This window comes from Chionomys nivalis, chromosome 20 (genome assembly GCF_950005125.1).
Source record: "Chionomys nivalis chromosome 20, mChiNiv1.1, whole genome shotgun sequence".
In the NCBI taxonomy this organism is placed as follows: Eukaryota; Metazoa; Chordata; class Mammalia; order Rodentia; family Cricetidae; genus Chionomys; species Chionomys nivalis.
Genome location: NC_080105.1, coordinates 4,162,792 through 4,188,782, shown reverse-complemented (window position 1 = coordinate 4,188,782; position 25,991 = coordinate 4,162,792). Strand labels below are relative to the sequence as shown.

Below are 25,991 nucleotides of genomic sequence, written 5' to 3'. Positions count from 1 at the left end.
GGATCTCTTTCTTCATCTTACTCCGCACTCCGACAATGACTGCAGCGCTCACCTCCTGCTTCATCTCGCTGCATCCTTCCCTGCTCCTGACCCGCAGTCAGTCAGTCGTCCCTCCTCTCCTGTTTCCTTGTGTAGTGTTTGTGTACGGCCTGGTATCTTCCTCTGTTGCTCACCATCCTTTCTTTTTGAGCCAGGGTCTCTCACGAAACACAGAGCTCACTGATTGGCCAGGTTGGCTGGCCCATGAGCCCCAGGGATCGCCCTGTCTTCTTCCACCCCAGACTCTCACCCCACCCACACCTCACCAGTAAGGTTCTTATGTGCACAGAAAGACTTTTATTGGCTCAGCCATCTCCCTAGTCTACTTCCCTCCCTCCCTCCCTCCCTCCCTCCCTCCCTCCCTCCCTCCCTCCCTCCCTCCCTCCTTCCACTTCTTTTTTTTCTTTGAGATGGAGTTTCTCTGTGTGGCCCTGGCTATCCTGGAACTTGCTCTGTAGACCAGGCTGGCCTTGGATTCACAGAGATCGCCTCCCAAGTGTTGGGATTAAAGGTGTGCGCCACCATGGCCTGGATCCTCCTCCTCTTCCTCTCTCTCTCTCTCTCTCTCTCTCTCTCTCTCTCTCTCTCTCTCTCTCATAAGGTCTAACTATGCTGCTTCAAGCTGACCTTAAAGTCAGGACCCTCCTGTCTCAGCCACACCCAACGTAATGTCTGTCACCTTTAGACTGATCCTATGATATAGAAGCTAATGTAATTTCCATTTCACAAACAGGGTTCAGAGAAGTGAGACAGTTGTCCAGGGCCACATAGCTACAGGGGGAAAGCTGGGGCTTGAGCTGGGGTGTGTGTTTGGCCTTCCCCTGCAGGTGTCCTGGGCCACCATTCTCACCAGATGGAGATGAGCCTGGCTCCTCTGTGACCTCCCACAGCCCTCATTGCTCACCTGGGGACACATTCAGATGGTTGCCCAGAGAGCCAGACTGTAACTTGAGCTTCACTAAGCTTGGGGTGACTGGATGGGTGGGCGGGTGACAGCCAGGGCAGGGACATCTGCTCAGACACTATGTGCCTGGGTGCCCCGAGGAGCCGCCTGTAATCTCAGTTCCAGTGGATTCGAGACTGTGGTCCCCAGCATGGGCAACAAGCAGACTGTGTTCACTCACGAGCAGCTGGAGGAATACCAGGTGGGTGTGGGTGGCGGTCCTGCCAGCTGGCACAGCTTGGTCTGGGTTCCAGGTAGCCAAGAGTCTTGGCAGAGCCTCATTTGTGACATCTGTGTGGGTTCGGAGTTACCGGAGGGGTACGTGGAGACACCACCCAGAGGCAGGACTGGGCCAAGCCATTTCTCTTCCACAGGACTGTACTTTCTTCACGAGGAAGGAGATCATGAGGTCAGTGGGGGAGGTGACACCCCAAAACAACCTTCTAGTCACTGCCGGGCCTTTGTGAAATCTTTTCGTTGTTCTGTTTTGTTTAAGAAGGAGCCCGGGCTAGCCTCAAATTTACCTCTCAAGTCCCGGAATCACAGGTGTGTGCCATTGTAGCTGGGAGTGTTGTGCCCACAGTATGGAACCCCCCAAAACCACCAAGAGACAAGTTCTGATGCAAAAGCAAAGAGTTAATTCAAGTCCTCTGTCCATCCGACACAGTGGGTGGAGTAGGAGAGCCCCCCCTCCTGAGCTGCAATGGGGCAGGGTAGATATTGGGGGTAGAGCAAGGAGGAGGTCTTCTAGTTGCAGAGTAACAGTCTCAGGATTGGCACACCTCTGGGCTAGGGGAATCTGTCCTGAGCTGATTGGTCAGCTGCGGAAAGGTGGCTATACCTGGAGGACATGGGGGTGGGGGCGGTACTGTATTCCTCTGATTGGTGCCCTACCACTTGGAGGATACCTGGCAGGTTCTTCCCAGTAATTAGGGCAAGGTTGAGCTCAGCACATCCTGCGGAGTCAGGGGCCTACATCTTGCTGGGTCTTTTCTGCAGTCTGTCGTGGCTGTCAAAGCAGGGAGGGGGTTGGTGAGGGTCTGGGCCCTTCAGGGAGTATGATGTGAGTGTGCAGGTGTGTGTACACACGTGCCGCGATGCGTGTGTGGCGGTCAGATGACAGTTTGTGGAGTTAGTTATTTTCTACCCCCTTGGGTACTGGGGATGGAATCCCGATGGCTCAGACGTTCTCCTCCCACCATGTGGGTCTTAGGGGTCAAACTCGGGTCATCAGGCTTGGCGGCAAGTCAGCAAGTGTCTTTACCAGATGATCCATTTCGTCACTTTGGTTCCCCTTGTTTTGGTTTTTGGTTTTTTTGGATGGTTTCTTTTTTTCCCTTTTCATTTTTTGTTTTTATTTCAAAACATGGTTTCTCTGTGTAGCCCTGACTGTCCTGAAATTTGCTGTATAGACCAGGCTGGCCTCAAACTCACCGAGATCTGCCTACCTCTCTCGGAGTGCTGGGATCACAAGTGTGCTCCATCATGCTCGGGATCTTCTGTGGTGTGAAGGGAGCCAAGCTGTAGCACCGGCAGGGTTAAAGCTTTGATGTGGATGTTGCCTCCAGGGCAGAGACGGCTGGCTGGGAAGTCATTCTGTCACACGGGCAGAGTTTTGTACAAAGGTAGCAGAGAGCCAAGGAAGGGGCCGAGCCTTGGAGAGGCTCACTGGCATTTAGAGGCTGGAGTTCAGGGCAGAGTTGAGATCCAGCTCTGAGCTGTGAGTGGCGTAAAGGAGATTCTGGCTGTGGGTGGGGGCTCCTGGGTGACTAGGTCCCTGGCTTGAGCCCAAATGAACCTCCTGTGTCATCCTTCTGTCTGTTGAACCATTATCCGTGACTTGGAGCCATGAAACCCAAGCTGGCTGGGGTTCAGCTCTGGGGTGCTCAGGGCCAAGCCCCTCTTGTGTGGACACAGAGCATCCATTATTGATGGGCACACTTCTCACCCATCAGCCCTTTATCTGTGTGAGGACAGTTGGCACGGCCACGTTGGCCATCATGAGGCCTGGGCACAGAGGACTTCCATTTCCGGGGCACACAGGCAGAATCCTGGTGAGTCTGGCGTTTCGACTGGCCCCAACTCGATTGTCAAACAGAAAAACTGAGTGGGAGGAGAGAGGGACTCGCTGGATGCCACAAAGAAAGACAAACTGTGGGTCCTCGACACGACTCAGCAGAAAAAGAGACTTGCTGCCAAGCCTGAGAACCAAGTTCAAACCCCAGGGCTCATACGGTAGGAGAGAATCCACTCCCGTAAGTTGTCCTCTGACCCTGATATATGCACTGTAACATGTACACATATGTACATATGCACAAATAAATACACAACAACTGTAAAGATATTTTCAGAGGAGCGATAAACACACTCAGGACATTCCCCGGAGCAGCCCAACAAGGGGATGGGGTTAGGACTGAGGCTCACCAGCTGTCCTCAGGTCTCTTTGAGGTTTATTGTGCACCTTAAGGAGGCACAGCATCACCAATGTTTTGTAGATTCTCTTTTTAAAAAATTCCAGCTGGAGGTAGTAGCACAAGCCTGCCATCCCCACCCTTAGGGAGCTGAAGCAGGAAGAGTGTGATATAGCCTAGATTACATAGGGAGATAGCCTAGACTACATAGGGAGATAGCCTAGACTATATAGGGAGATAGCCTAGACTACATAGGGAGATAGCCTAGACTACATAGGGAGATAGCCTAGACTACATAGGGAGATAGCCTAGACTACATAGGGAGATAGCCTAGACTATATAGGGAGATAGCCTAGACTATATAGGGAGATAGCCTAGACTACATTGGGAGATTGCCTAGACTACATAGGGAGATAGCCTAGACTATATAGGGAGATAGCCTAGACTATATAGGGAGATAGCCTAGACTACATTGGGAGATTGCCTAGACTACATAGGGAGATAGCCTAGACTATATGGGGAGATACCCTAAACTACATGGGGAGATAGCCTAGACTACATAGGGAGATAGCCTAGGCTATATAGGGAGACAGCCTAGACTACATAGGGAGATTGCCTAGACTACATAGGGAGATAGCCTAGACTATATGGGGAGATACCCTAAACTACATGGGGAGATAGCCTAGACTACATAGGGAGATAGCCTAGACTACATAGGGAGATAGCCTAGACTACATAGGGAGATAGTTTAGACTATATAGGGAGATAGCCTAGACTACATGGGAAGTGTGGTGGCGCAAATGAATGTAGACAGATTATATAGATATATACAGCTTTAATAAGGAAATAGACTTACAGGACCACAGGTTCCCGCGGAGCACTGGAAAAGCGGAGCAAAAGAAAAAGGGCTGCTGGGCTCACGCCCGGCAGATTTATCCATAAACATTAGCCCAAGGCGAACACGCCCCCAATGGGTGGGGCTATGTCCCTACAGGGAAGATAGCCTAGACTACATAGGGAGATAGCCTAGACTACATAGGGAGATAGCCTAGACTACTTGGGAAGATAGCCTAGACTACATAGGGAGATAGCCTAGACTACATAGGGAGATAGCCTAGACTACATAGGGAGATAGCCTAGACTACATGGGAAGATAGCCTAGACTACATAGGGAGATAGCTTAGACTACATAGGGAGATAGCCTAGACTATATAGGAAGATAGCCTAGACTATATGAGTTAGCCTAGACTATATAGGGAGACTTTGTTTCAAAAACTGTCTGTGTCCTGCCCCTTGGGGAAACCTGCCTCCTAGCGTGGAGAGAATGAAGGAAGCCTGAGACTTGGTGGAGGAGTCAGTAGAGGCAGGATCCTGCTGAGGTAATAATCAGTTGTATAGGTTCTATAGCCAGGTCCCTCAAATATTGGCTCTGGAATGATCGATCAGTCATTGGTACCTCCCTCTAGCTCCATCTTCCAAGTCAAACACCAATGCCTCCTCCTCCAGGAAGCCCTTCTTCCTCCTTCCCTTGCTTCTGCTTCCCCTCTCCACCTTGGCCTTGTCTGTGGGGAGGGCAATAGAGGTGCCAATCTCTGGCTTTGTGTGCTCAAGGGTCAGACTCCGGCCTGGGCTCCTGGGGACCCAGTGTCCTTCCTTGTGGAGGAACTGCAAGTGTGTGTGGGGGGGAGGGACAAGTCCCTACTGCTTCTTGGCTCTCAGCCTTTCCTGGCTCCTCTCTCCCCACACCAGACTCTTCTATCGCTACCAGGACCTGGCTCCCCAGCTGGTGCCCCTCGACTATACCACTTGTCCTGAGGTGAAGGTTCCCTACGAGCTGATTGGCAGCATGCCAGAGCTGAAGGTATGCCTGGGCCTGGGGACAGAAGTGTCTGCATCATGTTCTTGTGAGGTGGGAGCTGCTGGCACCCCGTTTTACAGAAAAGAAAACGGGGGCTCAGAGAGACACATAGCTGCCACGAGAGAGATGAGGCCGTGGGCTGGAGTGTGGTGGCACACAGATCTCCTGCAGAGGCAAGCAGGTCTCTGTTTGAGTGTGAGGCTGCGCTGAGCTACTTAACAAGTTCCAGGTCAGCCACGCAGTGAGCTGCTACCTAAAAAAGAGAGAGAGAGAGAGAGAGAGAGAGAGAGAGAGAGAGAGAGAGAGAGAGACAAAAGAAAAAAACAAAGAAAGGAAGGAAGAAGAATTTAGAAAGTTGGGAAGGAGACATCTAAGGGCGTGGGAGGATAAGGTGGGGGGTGTGGGTGAGGAATGTCTGCGTGTCAGGGAATGTGTGTGGGAGAGTGAGGGAATGTGTATGTGTATGGGAAATGTGTGTGGGCAGTGGGGGGGATGTGTATGTGGGGGGGCGATGTGTATGTGTGTGAGGATGTGTGTGGAGGGGATGCGGGAGGTTATGAGGGTGTGTTCTGAGGGGAATGTATGTATGTGTGGGCAAAATGTGTGGGTATGTGTATGTGTGGATGCAGAATCCGTGTTTTGTGGGGGAAAGGGGATGTGTTTGTGTGTGTGGAGTGTGTGTGTGGAGGGGCAGTGTGTGTCGGGAATATGGGCTCGTGTGGATGGGGAGAACGTGTGTGTGTGTGGAGAAAACCACCTGTTCTGACCCTGTCTGGTGGTGTCACTCAGAGGTGGTGTGGCACCAATCCTGGGGAAATATGAATAGACATTTACTCACCCAGTTGGCAGACCAAAGCACAGTATTACCAAAGCCCAACTTGGTGAACCAGTGGAGTTGTGTCTTGGTCACTGTTCTATCGCTGTGAAGGGACACCTTTACCACGGCAGCTCTTATTGGAGCTTGCTTGCGCTTTCAGAGGTTTAGTCCTTTACCATGGCAGGGAACAAGGTGGCGCACAGGCGGACATGATGCTAGAGAGGTTGAGATTTCTACATCCGGATCCACAGGTAGCAGGATGAAGGAGAGCCGCTGGGCCTGGCTTGGGCTTTGGAAATCTCAAAGCCCACCTTCTGTGGCACACTTCCTTCAACATGGTCACACCTAGTTCTTCTCAAGTAGTGCCAATCCCTGATGACTAAACATTCAAATATATGAGCCTACAGAGGTCATTCTTATTCCAACCATCCCTGGTTCCTTACAGAAGCAAAAATCACTCACAGACAGCTGCATCACCAAAGCCCACCCCAGCACAAGTGATATCTTACAGAGCTGGGAACCTGGAGTGCCCTGCACAGCCTGCAGGCAGCTCAGCGGGTTTGAGAGTGTCCCCTCCAAGTGACTCAGTTGGCCTAGACCTCTTCATGGCTGAGCCTCTTTTAAGCAGCCCCGCTTGTCTGAGAGCATCTCTCAGCAGTCCTTAGAGATCTCTGCTCTTGGAGAAGGGGCCAGTGAATCTTGTCAGTTTCAGGGACTTCCTGAGGCTACATTGAGTAGTGTGCTTCAGGTCTTAAAGAACTACCCTGCAGGGTGAAATGTTTCTCCTTCCCGTAGACCAGTGATTCCCTTTGGGGGTCAAATGACCCTTTCACAGGGGTCCAAGACCGTTGGAAAACACAGATATTTACATTATGACTCATAACAGTGTCAAAATTACAGTTATAAAGTAGCAATGAAAATAGTTTTGTTCTCTGTGAGTTCGAGACCAGCCTGGTCTACAAGAGCTAGTTCCAGGACAGGCTCCAAAGCCACAGAGAAACCCTGTCTCGAAAAACCAAAAAAAAAAAAAAAAAAAAAAAAAGAAAATAGTTTTGTGGTTGGGGGTCACTACAACATGAGGAACTGTGTCAAGGGTCACAGCACTGGGAAGGCTGAGAACCCCAGTCCCAGAGCATCTTGTCATTTCTCTTCCCTTTCCGCATCTGCGCCTTAAGGCATTTCCTTCTGCCGGGCGGTGGTGGCTCATGCCTTTAATCCCAGCGCTCAGGAGGCAGAGGCAGGAGGATTTTCTGAGTTAGAGGCCAGGGATTCACAGAGAACCCCTGTCTCAAAAATGACAAAGGAACAAAGATGTTTCCCTCCAAGAGGGGATATAAGAGGGTACCTGCACTCACATGTATACACACACACACACACACATTAAAATTAGATTAGAAAACTCCCCTCTGGAAAGAGGCACAAACCTCAGGAAGTATCTGATTGGTTAGTTTGAGTCAAGTGTCTCTCTGGTCTGTTATGGCTTGCAAGTGAATGTCAGGCTCCCTTGGGTCACAGGGATCTTGTGGAACTGGAACTGGGGTGCGCAGGTGTAGGAGCCTGACTTCCTGTCCCAGACCCCTAGGTCCTGGGGATTGGGGCAGGGATGATACCCGTGCGGTTGGGGAGCCCTGCAGAGCAGGTATTTTGCCTTCTTGTTGCCAGGATAACCCTTTCCGCCAGAGGATTGCACAGGTCTTCTCTCAAGATGGGGATGGTCACATGACCTTAGAGAACTTCCTCGATATGTTCTCAGTGATGAGTGAGATGGCTCCCCGGGACCTGAAGGCCTACTATGCTTTTAAGATTTATGGTGCGTAGGGCCCTGGGGCGGGAACCAGACAGAGACCATCGAATGCTCCTATCCCCAGGGACTCTAATGCCCACACAGCCCTGGCCTCCATATTACAGCCACATTAGGTTCATCCTTTCTTGAATTTATCAAATGCTTCCAGCCTCAGGACATTTGCTTTTGCTGTGCTCTCTGCTTGTAACACCATCTACAGCCCCTTACTGGGGATCCTATGCAGGGGCTCCATCCCTGAGCCACGCCCCCAGCATCCCACTGGGTGGTTGTAGACAGAGGCTCCGCCCCTTAGCCACGCCCCCGCATATCACGCCCCCCCATCCCTTTACAAGGAGGGGGGATTCTAGGCAGGGGCTCCACCCTGAGCCACGCCCCAGCCCCTCACTCTGGGGATTCTTTCTCTGTTCAGAGTGCATATATGTGTTCGGTATTTTCTGAATGAGGGCAGCACTTCCTCAGGGCCTGGCCCATAACAGGCACTCAATAGACAAGCCAGTCAATGAAGAACAGCAGGCGCTCAGTAAATGAACCTGTAAAGCTCTCCCAGGCCCCAACAGCTCACAGACTCCATAGGTGATGATCCACTCGTGCTCCTGGGCATGTCCTGGGTGTTCCTGTCCCAGCCACGTCTGCTGTGAAGGTCATCAGGAGCACATGCAGAGCTCATGCGTGGGCGCAGGTCTAAACACTTAAAACACCCTTTCACACTCTTTTAGCATGTGTGGGGGAGTTGATGAATGACAAATCATGACGACAGTGGCTGTAAAGTCAGCGAATGAATAAAAAGCAGCTAGCGTGATGCCCACTTAGTACTTGTTAGATGAATGAAAGCCAAAAAAAAAAGAATTAACACATATGCCACACAGTAGGTACCTAGTAATTATTTCTTAAATGAGTGGACATGGTGCCTGACACACAGTGAGGGCTAAATCAGTTCACTGAATGGATGGATAGATGAAAAGTTATCCCAACAGCTGGCAAACAGAAGGCACTCAATTAATGCTTGCTTACTTACATAAGAGAAAATCAGTCATCATGGTGCCTGACATGTAATGAGTGTCGTATAAGTAAGAGAAACAGTTGTCACAGTGGCTGGGATTGCTCTCAGTGCCTGGGCTCCCTAGCCCTACTGTCGGCCTCACCTCACAGACTTCAACAATGATGACTACATCTGCGCGTGGGACCTGGAGCAGACGGTGACCAGACTCACCCGTGGGGAGCTGAGTGCTGAGGAGGTGACCCTGGTCTGTGAGAAGGTGCTGGATGAAGCAGACAGCGACCATGATGGGCGGCTGTCCCTGGAGGACTTCCAAAACATGATCCTGCGGGCACCAGACTTCCTCAGGTGCAGGTTCAGACCCAGGGATGAGAATTCCTGCTGCACCGTCTGAGACCTCAGGGAACGACCCCAGATTCTGTGGCTTCAGCCCACTTTGTCCAAGGACCATAACCAGGAGGCTGTGGGCACCTGTGGACAGAAGCAGTGTATCTGTCACCTGCCACAGTTTTGCTGTGAACTGTCTGTCACACAGCTGTCCTCGGCATCCTGGAGCAGGGTCAGAGCCCCGACTGCAGGGCTGGGGAGGTGCATGGCTGACACGGAGCCCCGACTGCAGGGCTGGGGGGGGTGCATGGCTGACACAGAGCCTGGACCGCAGGGCTGGGGAGGTTCCCAGCACCCACATGGTGGCTCACAACTGTAACTCCAGATCCAGGGGACACGACGCTCTCTTCTGGCCTCTGCAGGCTCCTGCATTTAACATGCTGCATACACACAGACCCAGGCACACTCCACACACAAATAATAAATAGATAGATGTTTTTAAAACATAATATGGAAGCCACCTGAGGGATGACCCAGATGTTGACCTCTAGCCTAAGTCCCATGGGGACTATCTGCGATTTCTAGGGTGTCCACATCTCTGTGAATCGCTGCTTGCCCCTGGGGTCCCAGTGTCCACTGGGAACTCTCAATGACGTCTCTCCTTCCTCACAGTACCTTCCACATCCGCATCTGACAGCACCCGGAGGACACAGCTGATCCTTCCCCATCTCCACCCGACTCTCTGAATAAACAGGAATCAACGGCATCTTTGCGTTTTCCTGTGTGGCCACACCCACTCTCGGTTACCATTTTCCATTCATAAAACAGATTGGCTTCTAGACCTCAAGGCCTAGAGGGGCAGGAACTTCCCAGTTAACATACAGAGGAAGTCCAAGGCAACGCCATAGCTCCTTTCCAGAGGCCAGCTTGAGCCCTCGAGACAAGGTTTTTTTTTTTTGTTTTTTGTTTTTTGTTTTTTCGAGACAGGGTTTCTCTGTGGTTTCGGAGCCTGTCCTGGAACTAGCTCTTGTAGACCAGGCTGGTCTCGAACTCACAGAGATCCGCCTGCCTCTGCCTCCCGAGTGCTGGGATTAAAGGCGTGCGCCACCACCGCCCGGCGAGACAAGGTTTTTTTGTAGCTTTGGAGCCTGTCCTGGAACTAGTTCTTGTAGACGAGGCTGGCCCCGTACTGCCTCTGCCTCCCGAGTGCTGTGATTAAAGGTGTGTGCCATCACCTCCCGGCTCACACTTCCTTGTGAATTTCAGGAGCCCAAGGTTGTCCCTGGGCCTTTGTGTAGGGTACCTATACATCCCACCACACAGCCCACTCACCCAGAATCTTCCCAGACCACTCACTCTGGTGATTTGAAGCATCAGGTTCTGGGGTTGGTGCTCAGATATTAACAGCACCTGCTGCTCTTGCAGGGGACTTGGTCTCTGTGTTGGGTTCCAGCAGCCACGTAGCGGTGGCTCTCAACTGCCTGACCCTCCCAACCATCCCAGCAGACCTGAGGTTCCACCTTCTGGCCTTCTTGAGCAACTGCACCTATGTGCACACACACATACACATCTAAAAATGAAAACAGTTATAGCCGGCTGGTGGTGGTGCACGCAGAAGGCAGATCTCCATGGTTCAAGGCCAGCCTGGTCTACATAGTGAGTTCCAGGATAGCCGGGGCTACCAGAGAGACCTTATTTCAAACAAAACAAAATAATAAAAATAAAAATAGGACAGGATTGGTGGGGCACAACTTTAATATTATCACCCAGGAGGCGTAGCAGGCAGATCTCTGTCAGTCCTGGCACAACCAGGAATACATGAGATCCTGTCTCAATTAACAATAATAGCGACGGTGATAACTAAAAGCCCCAAGTCCTCCTTGTCTCTTTTCTGCATGTTCCCCTTAGAAAGGACTGCTGTCTTCTCCATCTCCCAAATGAAGACCAGAGAGGTCTATGTTCATCACAGTTCACACAGCCCTTCAGAGGCCACTGCCAGCCTCCGCCCTGTACAGGTGCCTTTGGGTGGGGGGCATGCACGTTCACATGTGTTCTCATGCAAGTGGGCTGTTGCTCCTCAGAGGCTGTCCAAGGTAGCTTTAATTTTTTTATATTATTAGTGTGGAAGAGACACACGTGTGCCACAACATGTGCGGAGGTCAGAGGGCAGCTTGCGGGAGTCTGATGTCTCCTTCCACCGTGGGTCTGATCTCTCCTTCCACCGTGGGTCCCACAGCTCACGCTCAGATCCTCAGGCTTAGCAGCCTTACCTGAGCCATCTCACCTGCTCAGATGTTTTTAACACTGGTCTGGAATTCCCTAACTAGGCTAATGTGGCTGAGTGTGAAATGTGGAACCCACGGATACAGAGGGCTAACCCACGATCAGAGAGGCTGGGATACAGGCCCGGCTTGTGTTTTGCCCACAAAGTCACTGTAGTATTTTTAAGGTTATGCTTACTACATATATGTGTCAAAACATGTGTGTGTATCAACACATGTATATGGAGGTTGGAGGACAACTTTCAGAGTTGGGTCTCACCTTCCATCATGTGAGTACCGGAGATCGATCTCAGGAAGTCAGGTTTGCCTGCAAGTGCCTTTACCCCCTTACCGCTGGGCTGTTTCACCCAAGTCCCTAAAGCGGTAATTCTATTATTATTAGGACAATCAGGTCCTTCGACTGGCAACTGCAGAAATCAGCCCCATAATCTCTTTCTTTAGCACAGTTCCCTGGTTGGGAGGACAGCGGTGGGGACTACCAAGACAGAAGGGATGTGTCAGTACCCAGGGGCGAAAGGCGGTGGTGGGAGGTATTCCTCAGGTAGCCAGTCCTGGGCTTCTGGCAAGTCTACAGGCTCTGATTTGGTTGCCTGAACTGACAGGGCCCTCACCAGCTTTTCCCGCCAGGCCTTGACCCCTGAGACTGCCTCCCTCCAGCTGGCAGGTCTGGAGGCTGTGGAGGTGGCTGCACCGGCACTGGCACCGGCACTGGCACCTGCAGAGTGGCGGGCACTGTCCCAGCTGGATGCTCGAGTCATAGCTCTATGGTGCTGTGCCACAGGCCTGGCGTCCCCCAGCAGGTTTGTGGCGGACAGGTGCGAAGTGAGCCGCTGTCTCACCCTCCGGCTGGTCTCTGGCAGTGTCCTCAGGTTCTTCCACAGTTTCTGTTTCGCCTCCCCAAAAAGTGCTCTTGGGGAGCTGGGGGCTGATGCGAGCTTTCCATCAGTTGCGGTGGAAGGTTTCCTTTCCGGAGCCTGGAACAGGGAACGTGGAACAGAGAAGGGGAGGCCTGGGGCCCGGCTGATCAGAAAAGCTCCATGCAGCCAGCCCCTCAACCTCGTCCTAGGGCGTTGGAGCTCCCGAGCCCAATCTCTGCCCCATCCTGCCCATCTCTGTGTGAGGCTTCATCACCGCTCCCAATGTTTGGCAAATTTTCTCAAGAGTTACAGCTGGGCTGGAGGCGTGGCTCAGTGAATTTATCCAACTTGCTTCTGGGGATTGCTTCTATTGACAGCATCTGCCCCACCCTTCTCCATTTCAAAGGGGACGTCAGATAGGATTATTAAGACCCCCGAGGTCCCTAGCCACAGTGGTCCATGTATTGCCTTTTGTCACTCTGTTCTGCAAACACTCTGAGCCCCAGGACTTTGCACATGTCTCCCCACTCTGGGAACACCCTCCCTGCATCTCTGTGTCTGGCTGCTCATCCTTCTCATATTCCAGCTCCTTGAGACCTCCTCCAGGATGTCCTCTCTGACTTGCACAAACATGTCTGAACATCAGTTTGCTTCATCCCCGCCCCCATTGTCAGAACTTCCCCACCAGGCAGGAAGCCTGAAGTACAACAAGGCTTCAACCTAAAGGCCCCACTAGCTTCAAGGAGCTACAGTACATGTATCCATAATTTTCTGGGTTTTGAGACAGGGTTTCTCCATATAACAGCCCTGGCTGTCCCAGAACTCACTTTGTAGACCAGGCTGGCCTTGAACTCAGAAATGTGCCTGCCTCTGCTTCCCAGAGTGCTGGGATTAGAGGCGTGCCCCACCACCGCCCAGTTCATGTATTCATAATGTATTCATTTGTCTACACTGAAGATTTATTAGCCTAGCTCCTTCAGATGGTGAGGGCTGGTCGGTCCTGGGGCGCACAACTTTAATCCCAACACTTAGGAGGCAGAGGCAGGAGGACCTCTGTGAGTTTGAAGTCAGCCCTGACTACATACGGCCAAGGCTACATAGAAACCTTGTCTCAGCAGAAACAAAAAATATGCCAGGGCCTCTTGGAGGGGTGGAGACAGCAGTGCAGAATGAGCCACCTTGACTGCAAGGTTTGATGGGAGAAAAAGACAGGAAACACACCTAGAATAAACAAAAACCTCTCAAGTTGGAAACCGTTCTCTGCACCGACTACACAGGGTGATGTGTGTGGGGAAACTCTAGATCCAGGGACTAGGAGGGAGACACTGGAATGAGTTCTGAAAGAAGGGTCCTGGCAACTGGAAGAGGAACAGCCTGGAGCAGAACAGCACAGAAGGTTCTCAGGGTGGCTAGTGTGTCTGAATGCAGGCGGCAGCTGAGGGCGAGGACCTGGAGTTGCAGGGCTCTTGGTTGTTTGTGACTGGACGAGGATGGAGCCCCGAGCCTTAGGCACCCCGACAAGCGCTCTCTCACGAGCTTTGGAGTCTAATCCCTAATCCCTGAGTCTGGGAATCACCGGGAGATGTTTTTCTTTAATTACAGCTACAGAAGAGGGCATTTTCTGGAAAGGGTCTGTTCTAGCATATTTTTCTGCCAGTCCCCGACCCAGGCTGGAGGTGCCACCCAGGGCCTGCCTACCTCCTCGGCGGGGCAGGAAGCAGGCCTCTGGCCTTCCGTGGGGCCACCAGCTTGGCTTTCAGTGCCCTGAGCCAGGGCACTCGAGTACAGGAAGAGATTTTCATAGTCGACGTTTGCTGGATCCTCCTGCAAGGTACGGAAGAGATATAGGGCTCAGACCCTGCAACGGGAAAGGCTGGGGTGGGGAGAACCCTGGGTGGGGGCCTCCTAAACCGACCTCAGAATCTAGGCCACGCCCACTGAGTCTCAGTGGAAGAGCCCCGCCCACAGTGTATGAGCCAATCAGACTCAGATGAAAGAATCCTGCTCACAAGTCTCAGATGATAGAAAAAGCTCCAATTACAGCAGACATTAGAACACGCCCATCAGCCGTCAGAGGAAAGAGCCCCTCCCACAGCAGGTTTAGGCCACACTCATAATTCATAAACTGAAAGAGCTCAGTGCACATCCGGTAAGCCACGCCCACCAGCCTCAGAAGAAAGCCATTCCGGCAGACGAACCCTTGTGAATTCCATGCAGGAAGTCTCTGGTACTCCCTGGCAGCCAGCTGGGGTCCCCTCATCCCTACCTGCCCACAGGCTTGGGTCAGCAGCTCCCCATACGGCCGAATAGGTTTCTGCTGGTGGAATGAGACCAGGGCGTCCAGAGAGGCATGGGTCGTATGGTCCCCAGCCAGGATGAAAGTCCCGTCATCTGAGAGCTTTACCATGAAGTGACGGCAGCAGGTCTGAGCTCTGTGAAGACACTGCTGGGGTTGGGATGCCGACACTGTGCCTCGGTTTCCCCACTTACCACACAGGACTTCTAAGGCCCACCTCGAGAGTTCTTGGTTGGATGAAATAAAGGATACAATCTAATTGTGGTGCTTGTCCGTCATCTCTGCACTGGGAAGAGTGAGGGCCAGAGGACGGAGGCTTGGAGGCCAGCCTGTCTCAACCAAATAGTAGTAGCAAATTATAGCAATCTTCTCATTTTAACACTATTTCATGTAGTCCAGGCTACACTTAAACTTACTATGTAGCCAAGGATGACCTTGAATTCCAGATTCTCCAGTTTCAGCTTCCCCGCGCTAGGTTAACAGATGTGCACCCCATACTACATAGCAAGTTCGAGGCCAGCCTGGCTATGAAACCCTCTCCCAAATAGGGAGAGAGGGAGAGAGGGAGAGAGGGAGAGAGAGAGAGAGAGAGAGAGAGAGAGAGAGAGACCCTTGAATGCTTCAAGTTGCCCAAATCAGGCTTTGAGGCCCCAGGAGCTCTTGGCACTGGCCTTCCTGACTCAGATTCACGTCACTCATTTGAAGGTGAAAGAAAGCTGGAAGGAGGCAGGGGCCACCCTCAGATTCCTGCCTCAGGTCTCAGGTCCTTCCCAGTGTACCATGACTGCTGGATATAGCCGGCCTGCATACCGGGCAGAGCCCTCAGGCCTGAGGTGCCTTGGGCCTAACGTCCGCCATGGCCTTACTTGTAAGAAAGGGTGTAGCCCACGTGGCTGTGACTGACTCGGATAAGAAAGGTTCCCGGTGGTTGAGACTCCAGCAGGTTCTCAGCAGCTCTGGAGAGGCACAGAGAAAGACTGGCTGATATGGAGATAAGCAAGCATGGGGGATGGCTTAGCAACCTGGGGTTCCATTTGGCTCTGGTTATGCACGGGCGCTCTTATAGTATTGCACTTGGCAGCCCAGCTCTCTGACCTGACTGTCCTGTGCCTGCACCTGCACCTGCACCCCCACCCCTCTGAGCAATGCGCATAGCAACCTTGGACTCACGTGTGCATCACGCTACCTGTACATCTCTCACTTAAGAATGGGATAAGTTTCCCACCCCTAAAAACAATCAAATTTAGTTTCTATTCAATGTATTCCCAGGATATGTAGGAGGAAGAACTGAAGGGCTGATCCGAGATTGACCAGATGGTTCCGACAAGCCTGCCGGCCCGAATTCAATCCCTGGGACTCACATGGAAGGAGAGAACCGATTTTCACAAGCTGCCCTCCAACCACCACACACATAGTAAGAAATAAAAGATAATAAAAATGTAAATATCTTATTACTAAGAAAGAAAAGTTCTGACCCAGCCTCAACTGGTCTAGTGTGCATGTGTGTTCATGCAAACCTTATCCTTCCAGGTCTTTTTGGGAGAATCTTTGTTTTCCATCTTACACCTGTGTGGGCAGGCATGTGCCATGAGATCTACATAATCCAACCTGTGAGTCAGAAAGGAGCCACCCACTGTCCCCTCCATCAGCAATCTGATGCCTTCTCTTGGAGAGCACACATTTGGACCCAGCACTCGGGAGGCAGACACAGGTGGATCCCTGAGAGTTAGAGGCCAGTCTATTTCCAGGGACAGCTAGGGCAGGCAAATGTGCTCTGACACATTCAGAAATCTGAAGACAGTCCTCAGAGTTGGTTTTCTCCTTTTGCCTTGTGGGTCCCAGGAACTGAAGCTGCATTGTCAGGTTTGGCTACAAGCATCTTTAGCCCGGAGCCATTTGGCTGGCCCCTGCTGTCAGTCTTAACAATGTAACCATTCCCCTGCTGTCAGTCTTAACAATGTAACCCTTCTAACCTGCACTATTGCTTTGCTCCCAATTCCACAATTTTGCTGCTTTTGCAAATTCCTGTGAGCCCCTAATATAAGAAGCCAAGAACCTGGAAACACTGGACCCTGGCCCAGTACCACCAGGAAGGCCCTGGAGCTTGCAGGCCTGCACTTTCAGGTAGCTGAGGATGACCTTGAACTCGTGATCCCCCCCCCCTTCTGAGTACTGGGTTGACTTTATGCCTGGTTTATGCAGTGACTTTGTGTGCACCAGGCAAGCACTCTCCCAAGTACTCAACTAAGTGACACACACTTTAGCAATCGCGCCATAGCCACAGCCTCTGAATGACAATACCCAGTCTTTTTTGGTTTGAAGTGCTGGGCTTTGGACAGTGTCACTTGGAGGCTTCTGATGCTGACCCTGAAGTAGATCTCCTCCTAGCTTCCACTCCTGCCTGCCTGTCTGCAATCCTCTGAGGTCACACACAGTATCCACAGCAGAGGCTATGGTCTGCCTATGCACTGAGTCTAGAGTCCAGCTGTGTATCTGCACATCTGCCCATCTGCCGAGGGACTCAGGCAGAGGTCTAACCTTTCCTCCTCCTCAGCTTCCCGTGGCCCAGAGAGAGTATGAGAATGATGTGAACGGGGGCCTTGCCCCAAAATGTCCACTATGGTTAGGGGTGATGGACCAAGAAGCAGGATAAAGCAGGATGGGGGTTATCATATGTTCTTACTGTCGTGTGATGGTGCCATGGAACCACTCTGGGATCCCGCCTTGGGCCAGCTGGTCCGCCTGGGTGTGCACAAACCAGTCCAGCCGAGGGGGCAGTGGCGGGGGCAGCTTCCAGACTTCAGCCTCTGCCATGGCATCCAAAGAAGGGTCACCTGGAGGGAGGAGGGAGAGGTGGGTGCCTCTTGGCTCTAACATTGCACACGCTGGTACCTGGTTTACTGGGAGCCGTCCTGGTGACCAGAGCAAGGCAGTTCCTGTGGACACACACTGTTGTGTCACAGGCTGTTGCTAGGTTGCGAGTGGCTGTGAAGGAGGGTCAGGTGTCTTCCTCTACTGCCCCACCACGGTCTTGTTTATTGATTGTGTGTGTGTTATATGTAGGAGTCCAGACGATTTCTGGGAGTCAGGTGTCTCCTTCCACCACGTGGTTCCCTGACTGAAATTCAGGTCTTCAGGCCTGGCAGCAAGCACCCTTTCATACTGAACAATCCCCAGCCAAACCATGATTTTGTTGTTGTTCTTGTGTTTTTAGACAGGGCTCTCTACATAGCTCTGGCTGTCCTGGAACTCACTATGTAGACCAGGTTGGCCTCAAACTCATGGGACTCCACCTGCCTCTGCCTCCCAAGTGCTGGGATTAAGGATTTTTTTTTTTTTTGAGACAGGATTTCTCTATATACAGCCTTGACTATTCTGGAACTCACTCTGTAGACCAGGCTCTTCCTAAACGCACAGAGATCCACTGCCTCTGCCTCCTGAGTGCTGGGATTAAAGGAATGCAGTACCACCGCTTGACCAAACTGACATATTTTTAAAAGGTTTTTTTTTTTTTTGATGTGTGTGTGTGTGTGTGTGTGTGTGTGCATGAGCAGGTGCCTTTGGTTCCTAGAAGGCACCAGATCTCCTGGAGCTGGAATTGTGGGTGGTTGTGAGCTGCTCCATTTGGGTGCTGAGCACTGAACTGGATTCTTTAAGAGCAGCGAGTGGCTGAGACATCTCTTCATACCTCACCTTAGATTCTGAGAAGGGTCTGTCACTAAAGCTGGGGCTGGTCACAGAATTCCAGGGTCCTCCAATCCCCATTCCCGGACCCCCACCCGTGCGGGACCTTTGTTCTGCTCTATTGTCTCCACACCTGCTGGAAGGCAAATCTGAACTCAGGCTTTATGCTTTATGCTCACGACAGAAGCATTTTACGGACTAAGCGGGCTCTTGGTTTAGTGTGTGAGAAAGGGTAGCCAGAAACTACACGTGGCCAAGGATGGCTTTGAACTTCTAACCCTCCTGCGTTTACCTCCTTAGGTGACAGCTCTTTCTGTACACTGTTAATTCACACTCGTGTTGGCTGATTTACACTCAGGGTACCTCAGGGCTTTGTAGGCTGGCGACATAAAGGACGTGGTCCTGAAATGTAAAACAGTATTAAGCTGAAGGAAAACTAGTAAAAAATCTTCCCCAGGGCTCCTCTGTCACTCGTCACTCAGGCCCTAGACTTGAGCTGTGCATCCTCACCTCCAGCCCCGGAAGATGGGCTGATCCCACAAGGAGAGGTCTGTTGACATAGGGTGGCTGTGCTGACTTTCTTTGGGTGGGGCCTAAAGGTACTCAGAAGAAAGTCATTAACTGAATTGATTAGTGAACACTTGATAACCAAGCTGCATACTGTCTCTGTCCCCATTTCCTGTCCCTTTCTCAGCAGGGTTCCACGGAGGTGAACCGTTTCTTCCAGGCTGGGGTCTCCCCAGGATGAGGCCTGGGGTCACAGGCATCAAAGCATGTGGAATTAGAGGCAGATAGATTACCTGGGTTCAAATTCTTCCTTGCATAGCTGCTGTGTAAAGTCACAAACTTAACTGCTTGGGGCCTTAACGTCTGTCGTTAAGTGACATCTTCGGAAGGGCTGGGACAGAATGCTATATAGTCGGTACAATATATAGATGGCTTTACACACCTGTGTGTATGGAAAGGCGAAAGGCAGCCCTCCTCCTTCCTCTTCCCTCCCTCTCTCCCTTACTCCCTTTCTCCTTCCTTCCTTCCTTTTTTGAGACAGAGTTATGTAGCCCAGGCTGACCTTAGTGTAGCTGAGGATAATCCTGAGCTCCCAATGCTCTCACCTGCTCCTCCTGGGGCGACAGCCTGCTCGACCAAGCCCCAGTTTACACTTTGCCGGGACTCCAGGTATTGCTGTATATCCATAATCCCCACACTTGGGAGGCTGAGGCAGGACTGCTATGAGCTCAGAGCTACCCAGGACTACCCTGGATTAAAAACAGAAGGCCAGATGTGGTGGCACACATCCATCACCTCAGTACTTACAAGGTGGGCACAGGAGGATCGGGAGCTTCTAGGCCACTCTTGAAAGTAATAATAGCGGAGCTGAAATTCTCCTGTTACCTCGTTTTTATTTATTTTATTGCTTATTTGTTTGTAAAATGTTTTTATTTATGTGTATGCATGTGCTTCTCTCTGTGTATAGATATGTTTATTAGTCACATGTATGCAGGTACCACTGGAGGCAGAACATGGCGCTGGGTCCCTGGAGATGGATTTACATCTTGGTCGTGAGCCTCCCCATGTAAGTGCTGGGAACTGAACTCGGCTCTTCTGCAGGAGCAGCGGGCACTCTTAACTGTTGACTCTTCTCTCCAGTGTTATTCTGATATTTATGTGGGAGTGTCCATGTGCGGACACACGCATGTGCAGATGTGTGTAGGCCTGAAGTTGACATCAGGTGTCTTCTTCATTCTCCCTCCCCCTTATGTATCTAAGCGGAGTCTCTGAACAAGCAGGCAGCTTTGGGGAGTCTGACTAGCCAGCTGCCCTAGGGATCTCCTGCCTCCACCTCCGACATGCCGGGATGACAGGCGGCCCTCGCCTGCCAGGCCAGACTTTACGGTGGGTGCTGGGGATCTGAACTCAGATCCTTGTGACCCTCTGCCAAGTGCTTTATCGACTGAGCCATCTCGTCAGCCCTTCCCTTTTTTCTTTTACTATTCGCCCTGCTTCACAGGCCCAGACACCTGCCACGGCGCTCCAGTTTTCACACTGTTCATGTAGACTGGAGTCCTGGCCCCAGGGGTGCAGCAAGCAACCCCTGTCCAGGTTGTGTAAGTACACAGTGACAAAAATCACCCACCAACACATCTCCCAGAATGTATCCCGCCATGAATGGATTCTACTTCTTTCTCAGTATAAAATATAGCTGAACCCAGTCACAAGCTGGGACAGAATTCTCTTTACCTCAGAACACTTCTACACATCTTTAAGACCCATTGTGAACGTCCCCTCCTCCAGCCAGCCTTCCTTCTCCCTCCCCTCCCCTGGAGCTTCCCCTTTGTTCCTTCCTTTGCTGGCTCAGGCTGTACCCCACGGAGCTGGAGGACTTTCTCTGTCTCATCCTCGTTACTTTCTTAGGACACAGGGCCAGTGGGTCATTGGTTTCTCTGAAACGGGTCTCACTACATAGCTGAAGCTAGCCTCAAACTCATGATCTAGCCTGCCTCGGCCGTCAGCGTGCTGGAATGGCAGGTGTGGATAACCACGACAGAGCTTGCAACGGTTCCCTCCTCTGGTAAGCCCTTCCCGCATCTCCCAGCCCCACCTCACCCAGTGCTGGAGCCCCAGAGGTTCTGCAGCTGGGGAATGTTGGGATGCAGGGATGCCAGGATTCTGGATGCTGGGTTCAGGATGCAGGATACTTACTTACCTTGGAGAGCCTGGGCTGTGTTCCGCAGGACTCTTGAGCTGCCGCTAGAGCCCAAGTTTCGCTTCAGGGTCTGCACGTCAGAGGGGCAGGGCGGCAGCCCTAGGCAGTTCCTGTTTCCTCCAGCAGGTGAACCAGGGCGGGACCAAGTCAGGGCTTGGTCTGTAGCTGAAGCTGATACTGGCTCCTGCCACGCCTTTGCTCAGCTATCAGCTCCTTGGAACCCCCAAGACAGTTGCAGCCCCTTTTGAAACAGTCTCATGTACCCCAGGCTAGCCTGGAACTTTCTACGTAGCTGAGGATGATCTTGAACTAATGATCCTCCTGCCTCCACTACGCACTGCTGGCAGTGGAATCCAGAACTTGGTTTGCTAGGCAAGCACTCCGCTAACCGAGCTGTGTTTCCCGCCTTTATCGCAGTCCCAAAGTAGCTGTCTATCAGGAAAGGGGCCAGTAGGGACTGCTTGGTGGGTATGGGGTGCAGGAAGCCCTGAGGCTGGACAGAGACACTGAAGGGCAGACTCTCACTCTCACACAGCTCTATCCTGGCTCCTTTGCAAACACACCTGAAATGACGTTCTACAATCGCGGCCTTCTAGGCCAGTGTGAAAGTGTGATGGCTCAGGTTTGCAGTCCCAGCATTCAGAAACCTGAGGCAGGAGGATTTGGGGTTCCAGCCTAGCCTGGGCTACAAAGGGGGACTGAAACTCAAAATCCAAACAAAACCAAAGTACAAAAACAAAACCAGAGTATCCATCTATTTTATTTTGTTTGGTTTTCTAAGACAGGGTCTCCTGGAGCCCTGCCTGGCCTGGAACCCACTATATAGCGAGGCTGGTGCAGAGCCCTGCTCTTCTTGCCTACACCTCTGGAGGTTGGCATCGTAGGTGTTACCGTATTTTCTGTGGTAGTGGAGTGGGACCCTGGGCTCCATTCACAATAGGCAAGTATCCTGCCGACCAAGCACAGGTCCAGTCTATGCCTGAGTCCTCTTCTGACTTTAAAATGAACTGAAACATTGTGTGTGTGTGATCCTGTGCATATCCCAGGTCCTGTGCCTAACAGGCAAAGCTGACAGGGCTGTGAGCTGCCTGCACCACCCTCTCTTGACTGTACACGAAGGGGCAAAGCTGCTTTCTCCTCTCTAGGGCATCTGGAAGTTGATACTTTCTGAGATGGAGCTGGGAGCCTTTCTGAACCCCTGCTCTTCCCAGGTGGTGTAGGCTTGGGAGTCTTTGGGTTGACAAAGGCCCAATAGAGAAGGAAACCAGCGCTGGTCCCATGATGGAGCCACTCAAGCAATGGGCCCAGGGGCTCAGCTGAGTCAGCTCATTGGGGTGTTACTGTGGCTTAATTCGGTGCCTTTTGACTTGGCTTCAGGTGAGATGGGCTCCGATTTCACTGGCTGGGCCAACCTCTCTGATCCTCCTCATGCCTGCTTGCTCATGGTGAATAACAGAGGGTTCAGAAGGCACTAGACCAGCGTAGTGTCACCTGGACAATCAGGACTTTGGGGTTCTTGTGTACATGGGGCTGTCTCAGGGAACACGAGCTGTTTCAGCTTGGCTCTTGGACTGCGGTCTTCCACAAGACAACATCTTCCTGTCAGCAGTCACAGCAGAATTCCCCCACCCGCCGTGTCTGTGCTTCACAACGGACACACTTCCCAAAGGAAGGAGAGGGCAGTGACGGTCACTAAGGCACTATGAAGAGGGATATCCGATGGAAGGTAACAGGGGACCCCGAGGTCCCTCTCCCTCGGTGTCAGCTTCTTTTGTTGACCTCATAGGGTGAGCTGGAGTGGACAATCCTCTGGGTAGGTAGTTGCTGCCAAACTCCATCAGCTTAGACCACAGACTCAGAGGACAGGGGGCAGGTAGGGAAGGGGCAGGGTGGCCATTTTATACTTCTCTCTGCCTGGGGCATCTGCTTCTACTCTTGCTTTTGTTCATTAATTTGTGCATTTCACAAACACTGGCTGGGCTCGAGTTCTGTGCAAGTACCATACTGGATGTTAAGGTTGAAATGGAAGAAATGATGGCGTATCTGTCATCCCAGCACTTTGAGAGACTGAGGCAGGAGGAAGGCTAGATCTGGGTCAGTCTGGACTGTACCTATCTCAGAAAAGGGGGTGGGGTGTGCAGGGGTAAGATGGCTCAGGGGGTAGATGCTCTTGTTGCCAAGCATGATGACCAGAATTTGATCCCCAGCAATCACGGAGTGACTCCTACGAGCTGTCCTCTGAACACACAAACACACAGAAAAAAAATACATTTTTAAGTTTGGAAAAAAAAGGTTCTACTACCACACTGGGCTTGAACTGTGAGCCTAGGAACCTTGGAAGGCACACGTAAAAGATGGCACCACACACTGCAATGAGGGAGGTCCTGCCCAGGCTACAATGTCTATAAATTAATAACTGGCTCCTGCTGGGTATGATGGCCATGGCTTAATTGAATGGCAGCCGTTGGAAAGCAGAGACAGGTGGATCTCAGCTGGACAAGGCCAGCTAGGACCACATGAGACCCCATCTCAACAAGACACCAGAAGCTGTGTCATTACAACTGGCATACAGCCAGAGAAGGCAAATCCACAGAGATGACACGCTGCCAGGGGCAACTCACCAAGGGGGACAACAGGAAGTAGCGCCTGCTCACGGGGACTGTGTGATAAAGCATACTCTAAACTTGACTTTGGGGAAGATACTTTAGTCTGTAATTGTGTTAAAAACCTGCCCAAGAGCTGGAGAGACAATCCTTGCTTGAGTACCAGGATTTGGTAACTCTGGCTCCAAGGGATTCATTCGATGCATATTCTGGCTTCCATGGGCACCAAGCATGAATGTGGTGCACAGACATACATGCAGGAAAACACTCAAAACAGAAAAAAAAGCCCTAGCCCTGTAAATAGCCTGCCCTGGCCTCACATCCCGTTCCTCCCCCTCTGAAGGTCTCTAGTGCTGAGAAGACCTGCTTGGTTCCCATGCTCTGTCCCTTAATCCCTCTTTTAGCTTGGCTCTTCCTGTTACATTGAAAAACACCTCTCTGCTACTATTTCCTGCAGTCTGGGTACCAAACCTCAGACTTGAACCCTGTTCTGTGAATGCTAGTATGGAACCCAGACTGCACATGTCTTGGCAGGACCAGATGTGTGGAGTCCCTTCTGAGGGCCAAATAATACTACAGGGATGTCAACAGGATGCTTTTCTCTTTCATGTTTATGGGTGTTTGGCCAGCCACGTGTCTGTGCACCGTGTGTATGCCTAGTGTTAGAGTCCTCTGGAACTGGAGTTAGGGATGGTGGTGAGCCACCAGGTGTGTGGTGGAAATAGAACCAGGGTCCTCTGCAAGCACAAGTGATCTTAATCCCTGGCGCATCCCTTCAGCCCTGTAGGAAGGATCTTAGTGTGCCTTTGTAGCCATTGCTCAGCTGACCCTGCAGCCTCCACCCCACCCCACCTCACTGTCCTGTGAGGTGGGAGCTGGGATTCCTCCAAGGCACACATGGTAAGGGAGTGATGAGCCGGCAGCTTCCCCTTACCCACAATTAAGGGCTCGGAACAAAGCCAGAAAGGTTTGGTGAAGACTGCCTGTCATCCCAGCACCCAGAGGCTACGACAGGAGGCCTGCTTTGAACTGCAGAGCAGCCTGGGCTTCATACCGATCCTTGCCCCCAAACCACAAACCCTTATCTGGGTGGCTCAGTGTGGTGCTAGCCATCCGCACACGTGCTTGGTCTGTGCTCTAGCTCACACGTGCTCGCTGGGAAGGAGTCCTGCTGTCGCCACATGGGGTCTCCATGATTGCCCCAATTCTGGGTGCAGAGTCTGACCTTCCTTCACGAGTTAGCAGTCTGTTCATGTGGGATGAAGCACGTGAAATGCAACTGCTTTGGCAGAAGATTCTGGAAGCTTCTGCCCAGTTCCCCCTGTGCTCCCTTGCTCATTCTATTAACTCCTCCACCCCTGACAGTTTTTCTGTGTTGCCCTGGCTGACTTGGAACTAGATCTGTAGACTAGGTTTGCCTCAACTCAGAGATCCACTTGCTCTGCCTCCTGAGAGCTGGGATCAAAGGCGTGCACTGCCACCCTGGCTTCATTTGCTGTTTTTCTAAACAGTGAATCATCTTAGCTGAGTGTGTGCTATAGTTTGACTGGAGCTTGTGGTGAGAAAGGCTGTGTGCCAGAAGTTGGGCTCTCTATGAACTAAAGAGGTGGTGGACTTCTTGTCATTTTTTTTTTAAAGGTATCAGATCCCCTGGAAATGGGGTCACAGACAGTTGTGAGCTGCCATGTGGTTGCTGGGAATCGAACCCAGGTCCTCTGGAAGAACAGCCAGTGCTCTTAACTGCTGAGTCATCTCTCCGGCACTGCAGGCGGATCTCCATGAGTTCGAGACTAGTCTGATCTAGAAAGTGACAGCCAGGGCTGTTACACAGAGAAACTGTCTCAAAAAAACAAAACAAAACAAAACGAACAAACAAAAGAAAAAGAAAAAAGAAATTTATTGCTGGGCAGTGGCGGTGCTTGCCTTTAATCCCAGCACTCAGGGAGGCAGAGGCAGGTGGATCTCTGAGTTTGGTCAGCCAGAGATACACAGAAAAACCCTGCTTCGAAAAAACCACAAAAAAAAAAAAAGTGACCTTTTAAAGGGCAAGGTCTTCGGGGAGTGTGGCAGAGTACACCCAGGTGGGAAGCCCACAGTGAGAGCCAGAGGGGAGGACGTCTACCAGCGGTCGGAGAACAGCATTTGCTAGACAAGACAGGCTGCAAGTCACTCACAGCTGCTGTGGCTGCACTCACAAGGCTGTCACAGGACCACACCAGCAAAAACCACATCAACCAAAATGCTAGCGCGGATGGGGGACGGGCTCATGAGGTCCCACCCCTAGCTGAGGAGCCACTGGCAAGGGATGGCTGCTGGGTCCCTGGGGAGAGCTGCCAAGTGCTCAGCTGCTGAGCCTCTCTGCAGACCCT

General features: G+C 51.8%; 2 protein-coding genes across 3 annotated transcripts; one reads left to right on the top strand and one right to left on the bottom strand.

Annotated features, from left to right (window-relative positions):
• The first annotated feature begins 1,133 nt into the window (after positions 1–1,133).
• Positions 1,134–9,890, top strand: Cib3 (calcium and integrin binding family member 3). Of its 2 annotated transcripts, XM_057752873.1 has the most exons (6): positions 1,134–1,184; positions 1,357–1,391; positions 5,143–5,254; positions 7,731–7,878; positions 9,022–9,217; positions 9,869–9,890. In XM_057752873.1, the coding sequence occupies exons 1-6, from the start codon at positions 1,134–1,136 to the stop codon at positions 9,888–9,890; spliced, it is 564 nt and encodes a 187-aa protein (XP_057608856.1). The 2 variants fall into 2 exon arrangements, with proteins under 2 accessions (XP_057608856.1, XP_057608857.1); XM_057752874.1 differs by lacking the exons at positions 1,357–1,391; positions 5,143–5,254.
• Positions 9,891–10,965: 1,075 nt separating this feature from the next.
• On the bottom strand, positions 10,966–18,656 carry Hsh2d (hematopoietic SH2 domain containing). The gene is made up of 6 exons (XM_057752666.1): positions 18,608–18,656; positions 17,315–17,465; positions 15,498–15,587; positions 14,602–14,767; positions 14,034–14,159; positions 10,966–12,452 (listed from the first exon to the last, which is right to left on the bottom strand). Exons 2-6 carry the CDS (start codon positions 17,443–17,445, stop codon positions 11,976–11,978), a joined length of 990 nt encoding a protein of 329 aa, XP_057608649.1. The 5' UTR covers positions 17,446–17,465; positions 18,608–18,656; the 3' UTR covers positions 10,966–11,975.
• Between the last annotated feature and the right edge of the window lie 7,335 nt (positions 18,657–25,991).

Coding starts and splice junctions, on each gene's coding strand:
- Cib3 (XM_057752873.1), top strand. CDS start 1,134: ATGGGCAACAAGCAGACTGTGTTCACTCACGAGCAGCTGGAGGAATAC. Junction 1,185..1,356: donor AGCAGCTGGAGGAATACCAG/GTGGGTGTGGGT, acceptor TCTCTTCCACAG/GACTGTACTTTCTTCACGAG. Junction 9,218..9,868: donor CGGGCACCAGACTTCCTCAG/GTGCAGGTTCAG, acceptor CCTTCCTCACAG/TACCTTCCACATCCGCATCT.
- Hsh2d (XM_057752666.1), bottom strand. CDS start 17,445: ATGGCAGAGGCTGAAGTCTGGAAGCTGCCCCCGCCACTGCCCCCTCGG. Junction 15,588..17,314: donor CATGGCACCATCACACGACA/GTAAGAACATAT, acceptor GTGCCTCTCCAG/AGCTGCTGAGAACCTGCTGG. Junction 14,768..15,497: donor GGCTACACCCTTTCTTACAA/GTAAGGCCATGG, acceptor GTGTCTTCACAG/AGCTCAGACCTGCTGCCGTC.